This window comes from Rhyacophila brunnea, unplaced genomic scaffold (genome assembly GCF_057557595.1).
Source record: "Rhyacophila brunnea isolate RB1 unplaced genomic scaffold, BYU_Rbru_1.0 scaffold_149, whole genome shotgun sequence".
Classification (NCBI taxonomy): Eukaryota; Metazoa; Arthropoda; class Insecta; order Trichoptera; family Rhyacophilidae; genus Rhyacophila; species Rhyacophila brunnea.
Window position 1 is genome coordinate 123,629 of NW_028232805.1, and position 6,000 is coordinate 129,628.

Consider the following 6,000-nt stretch of genomic DNA (forward strand, 5'->3'; position numbering starts at 1 on the left):
ATCACACTCATCAATTCTCATACTATTAATACCCTCACAAATACTGTTTCTAGCAACACAAGTATTAATATTTTGATAGTTTGTCTCTTCAATTTCATATGGTTTTGATTTTTCAAAATTATTAATATTTTTACATTTCTTTACATCCTCAATAGTTTCATCTACCTCAATTTCTAGGTTACTTTTTATGAAAAACACGTGACTGATTCTGCTTTCGGGGATTATTTTAATGTGATATTTGTTATTTGAGTAAAATGATTCTATTTTGAATTTTTCTTCTAATTTTTCCACTTCTTTCCTTAATCCATTTAATATGTATATTGTATGTATAATTTTATAAACAAAAGATTTTAGATTAATTTTTTGATTAAAAATTAATTGAGTTGTCAATAATCGCGTTGAAATAGATGCATTATTGTTCAACTCTGTGGAAAAATGGTCAAAATTAGCATTTAGTTGAACGTTATTGGTATTTTTCACAGTTTTAGCGTCTACAATATGATTAAGCGTTGTTGCATTCTCACTTTGATTGCTTAGCTTTATACAATCTTTCACAAACTCCGTAAATGAGTTTCTTATATTACTTTTTACCGAATATTCTATGATGATATTATCACATAACTTACAAGTAAATTCAAAACCACATACTTCAAGTGTTAATTCACTCGAGTGGATTTTTTTGATTTGAATTTTAAGTAGTTTTACTCCGAAAATATTTTCAAAAGAATTTGCTCTATTTTTCATTTCAAATAACTGACTTTCATCAACATTTTTCAGGTAAATTTGGTTGTTCAGTTTTGATATATCTCCTTTTAGGATTTCGAGTCTATCACTTATGATTCTGATTTCCATTTCCTTCTCCATTTGGTGCTTTTGGATTTCCTCATATTCTTTCTTAATATTTTGAAGAATTCTTTTATGATCAATAACTTTACTCTGAATTTGAGATAAAATAGGATTATTAGAGTTTAGTAGATCATTATTTTTTAATAGATGGTCATTATTCCCCATGGTGCTACTATTAGTAATATTAAGCACATCATTTAAATTGATGTTCATAATAGAATTGCCATTTACACCCTCTAAATCATTATCTACATTTATAGCAATCCCATGATTGCTTTTCATTATACAGTTATTTATTTCCTCTTTCTTTTGTATTTCCTTTGTCACTATTCTCAATATTTCTTCTTTCTCTAAATCCTTCTCCTCTTTTTTCCTCTTCAGTTCATGCAGTATAAATATTAATTTATTTTTATTTTCACAGATTATTTTGTTGAATTGTATTTCTTGAATTCTTCTATACTGATACCATTCAATTTTACTTCGATTTCTAGCCTCATTTCTAAGTCTTTTTAGAGTAGTAATGTCATTAAGTAGGTTTGCAGTATTACAGTCCTGCTGTTTGCCTATTATCTGTTTTTGTAATTCCTCCATTTTATTATTTAAGAATTTACTACAATTATTTAGAAATATTACTCTCTCTTTTCGAGAATATTCAACATATACTTTCAGTGATCTATCTACTTTGTTGGTGCTTTTAGAAATTGTTTCTCTTCGACCCATTTCAGAAATTATTTTATCCAAAAATCTAATACCAAGATTGGCAAAGTACTCATCAATATTTATTGAGTTTACTGATTTGGAATTGATTCTAAAATCTGAAGTATTTAATAGACTAACATTCTCATCATTATAAGTACCAATAATGCCATTATTAGCATTACAATAATTACTAGAATTTGAATTAAAACCATTACCTTCATCTAATTTATCCTTAATATTTTTGTAGTTAGATCCATCAATTTGTAACATGTTCCCATCAATTTCATTCTTTGCCAATAGTAAATCTTTCTGTAAATTATCCATATCATCTACTATTTCCCCTAATAGTGAATATTTCAGAGGATCCAAACTCATCCTACCTCCCATTCCACTATTAGCACACATTTCTTTATTAGATTGCTCTTCATACTCTAAAAAAGTTCTCTCTGGAAACTTTTCCTTATTATTAAAAATATTATCCAAATCCAACTCATTAATATTATAAGAAGAGTCATCATTCTCCTCATAACAGAATACTGTCATATCTGACGCATGCTCATCATCTTCAATCCTATCCTTGTATATGTAATCTACTTTTGGATCTGGCATAAAGGAAACACGTCTCTTTCTAGAAGTATCTTCAGCTTTATCTTTATTGGTCATACAAAATAAGGGGGTGGTCGAGATACAATTGATCTCTAAGGTGAGATTTCCAATGATATACAAAGGAATTGGAAGAATAGTATAAAATTAATGTATATTTTAACCAAATAGTAGTGGATCTATATCGTAGTATCATTTTATACAAAAACACTTTGAATAACAAAACAGTTGATAAATATGGCTTTATACGAAATCCTTATTAGTTTAATTTTAAAATTACCGGGTTTTCAAGTTAAAAAGCAAATTGTAATAATCCTGCTTTAAAATTTATGGATACTTTGAAAATGTTACATAATTTTAATGTGATGACTAGGTTACTCCTTCCAAGTATGACCACTCATACTTTTCTTAAAGATGTATATATAATCAATCTTTTTTATTTACAATAGTTTAGACTGAAGATGTATTTATTGTTAGGAATTTTTTTCCTTCTTTGCTCAAATATTTTTCTAGAACATATCTACATATCCTATTAAAATTATTAATATATTTCTTCTCCTCCATGGTTAGCATAGAAATATCTAACAATCTTAATTGATAAGGAACAAGCGTAATATTAATCAATTTTATTTGAGAAGCTTGACAATTGCAAACATTTGTAAAATACCTATTAATGGCATTATTATCAGGAACTGTCACAGAAGAAGCACCGCCACTATTATCATCACTATCTGCTTGCAAAGATATCATGTGTGATTGGGTGTTTGATTTTGCATTCTCTTCTTCAGTATCATTATGGCCACATTTAAACGCTGGTCCAACTATCTTTGAAAATACCAAATTCTCAACCCTTATTCCATATTCATTTTCCTTATAATATCCAGGTTCAATTGAAAATACCATATTTCCCTTGATTAGCTCTTCAGACTTTGGGCCTACACAAGGGGGATGCTCATGGACACATAAATAATGACCTACTCCATGAGATAATCCATGCCCATATTCCATATTTTCATCCTTTAACTTTTTACGGCCAATTTGGTCCAATTTACTAAATTTATCAGTAGATAGGTAAGAATTCATCATACAATTGATATGGCATTGAAAAACTAAGGTATTTGAGTGAATCATATCAGGCAGCAAACTAGTATCACCACCAAAGTATAAAGTTCTTGTTGTATCAGTAGTACCAAATGGGTATTGAGAGCCACTATCAATAAGATAAATTTGATTTTTATCTATAATTTTATCACTTGCTTTATGATGTACTATCGCTGCATTTGAACCAGTTGCTGAAATTGTCTCAAATGAAGGCTGTAAAAAAAAGGAATTCTTTCTTTTAAGTTCTAGCAATTTTTTCGAAACATCTATTTCACTGATATTTTCACCAATATTTTGTTCCAAATAAGCAAAAAGTTCTGTGAGTGCAATTCCATCATATAAATAAGATAGAGCCATTCCAGCAAGTTCGATTAAATTTTTTGTAGCTTGCATCAATCTAATTTCATCCGTTTTTTCAATAGAAAGAGGAAGGGAATCATATTTTTCCACAAAAGGCTCCTTAGAAAAATCTTCATTAGTTTTAAAATTCTTAACTAAGGACTTATCATCATGCTGATCATTCATACCATCCTTATCTTGTTTAATATTCTCTATAATCATATTATTGTCTTTTTCATGATAATTCCTGATAATAAATTTGTTAAAAATATATTGATTGCAATCTCCTGAAATTACAACAGGCGTATCAATTTTGCTCAAAAATGATTCAAAATCATCATATTTTTTAACATCTACATCTGTCAAATATATTTCACAGTCCGTAAAAAGAATATTTGAAACAGGGCTAATTAGCAGATATGAATAGAACACTGGGTTATATTCGATGTCTGTCCCCCTCAAATTTAAAACATAAGCTATAGTATCTAGTTCTGTAATAATAACTGTTTTTCCAGAAAATTTCCTTCTAATTTCTGATAATTTTATTTTAAAGGAGGATCCTGTTACGTTGGGACATCTATCAAATTTACGTTTGACAATTGATAGATCGGAAAGGCATTTTCCATTTTCATTTAAACCATCACACGATGCTATTCCTACAGTATTTTCATCACAAATACATTTGGGGCAGCTAAGCTCTTCTCTGGTTATAGCATGATTTGCACATATATAACCCAACCCTAGTGATCTTAGATATTTAATTATATCAAGATCATTCTTAATATAATCACAAAGCAACCTATTTTCGAGGTATTCTATCTCTAAGGAAGTTTTATGAAAGTAATCTTTTTTAAAGCTTTCCATTTCCAATTTTTCATTATTACATTCACTACTAAGCATCTCAGTTACGCAAATATCAACTAAATTTTGTTCGATGTAAACAAATTCTACATTGTTTGCATCTAATTTTTCCTTAATTTTCCTAAATATTTTCGATGACACCTTTCTTAAATCAAAACTAACTGATTTATATTTTATAAGTGAATCGGTTAATGTTTCAAGAGATAATTCATAGGAAGATTGCTCTTTTGCTTGGATGTAATATCTGGAGTCGGTAAGTAGTACCGGATTATCAGATGTTAAGGCTGTACCATTCGATCCTGTAAATCCTGTAATGAACTCTACTCTAGAATCCTTTGGCCCTAGGTATTCACTTAGGTGATTGTCAGATGTAAAAGTGGCATAACAGCCTATTTTAAGCTTCTTCATCTTCTTCAGAAGTTTATGATGAATTTCGTTGTTGAATATTTTATTTGTTGTCATGGTGTAAAAATATAATTATTATTTTAACTAAAATTTTAAAAAACAATTGAATAAAAATATCAATTAGATAAATACAATTTACAAATGGCTAAATAGAAGTATTAAGGGTAAAACAATACCTTATTATCAATATCGCAATCGAATGCATTTTAGAAATATTGTTTTGCCAATCAAAAAATCATACATAAATTGATTTGGGAAGATAGCTCATGGAATCTACTAAATATACATTTAGCTGCTATTAAATATAGAAATTGATCTTGGCATTGCTTCGTTATCTTTTAAAATCAAATAAATAATTAAAAAAACCTTATATCAATAACCAAAATAGAAAAATTAGAGAAGACACTAACTATTAGTTAAATTATGGTGTAAAATCATATTCTATTAATTAAATGACAAAATAGACTAATTATAGTGGCCTGTTTATATTTGACAAATACAAAAAAACGTTGAAAAATATCAATGAAAGGTACGAAAGGGATATCAGAAATCTTGGGCGTTTAATTTTAGTTAGTTTACCTGAAATTTTTGATGGATGATGGTTACAAATTATATTAATTGAATTTATTATTTCTACAACTCTAGAGTATTTTTATAATTTCAATCATTATTACAAATGGTGGCACATTAGTTAACGATCCATTACAAACAACCAAAAGAATAAAGAGCTGTGAAATAATATAAAAGTAGGTATCGTTGATAGTATCAGACAATTGCTTCAAATATTCTTGGTTAGAGAAATGAAGTTGCTGTGATCATGATACTGTACACTAAAAGTTTTGATGAACACATATTTTATCCACAAAATTAAAAATTCTTCAACTCAATTTATTTATGTAGCAATTCTGACAAATCTTTAACTGTGGCCTTCTTGCCAATATTTGTGAATTTACATAAACTAGAGTAATGTTCATTTGATATCTCAGATACTGAAACAGTATCGCATCTTAGAAGCTTAAAAATTCCAGGTAGCACTGACTTTGTGTATGATGCAAACGAAAGGTCTAATACCAAATTTCGCACCTGCTCAATAGTATAGGCCTCAACTTCACTTAAATCAATCATATCGAAATCCTTCTGATTAAT

The 6,000-nt window shown here is 28.5% G+C and overlaps 1 protein-coding gene across 1 annotated transcript; it reads right to left on the reverse strand.

Annotated features, from left to right (window-relative positions):
• Positions 1–2,517: 2,517 nt before the first annotated feature.
• Positions 2,518–4,857, reverse strand: LOC147075331 (uncharacterized). The gene is made up of 4 exons (XM_085942515.1): positions 4,740–4,857; positions 3,966–4,148; positions 3,537–3,719; positions 2,518–2,555 (listed from the first exon to the last, which is right to left on the reverse strand). Exons 1-4 carry the CDS (start codon positions 4,855–4,857, stop codon positions 2,518–2,520), a joined length of 522 nt encoding a protein of 173 aa, XP_085798641.1.
• Between the last annotated feature and the right edge of the window lie 1,143 nt (positions 4,858–6,000).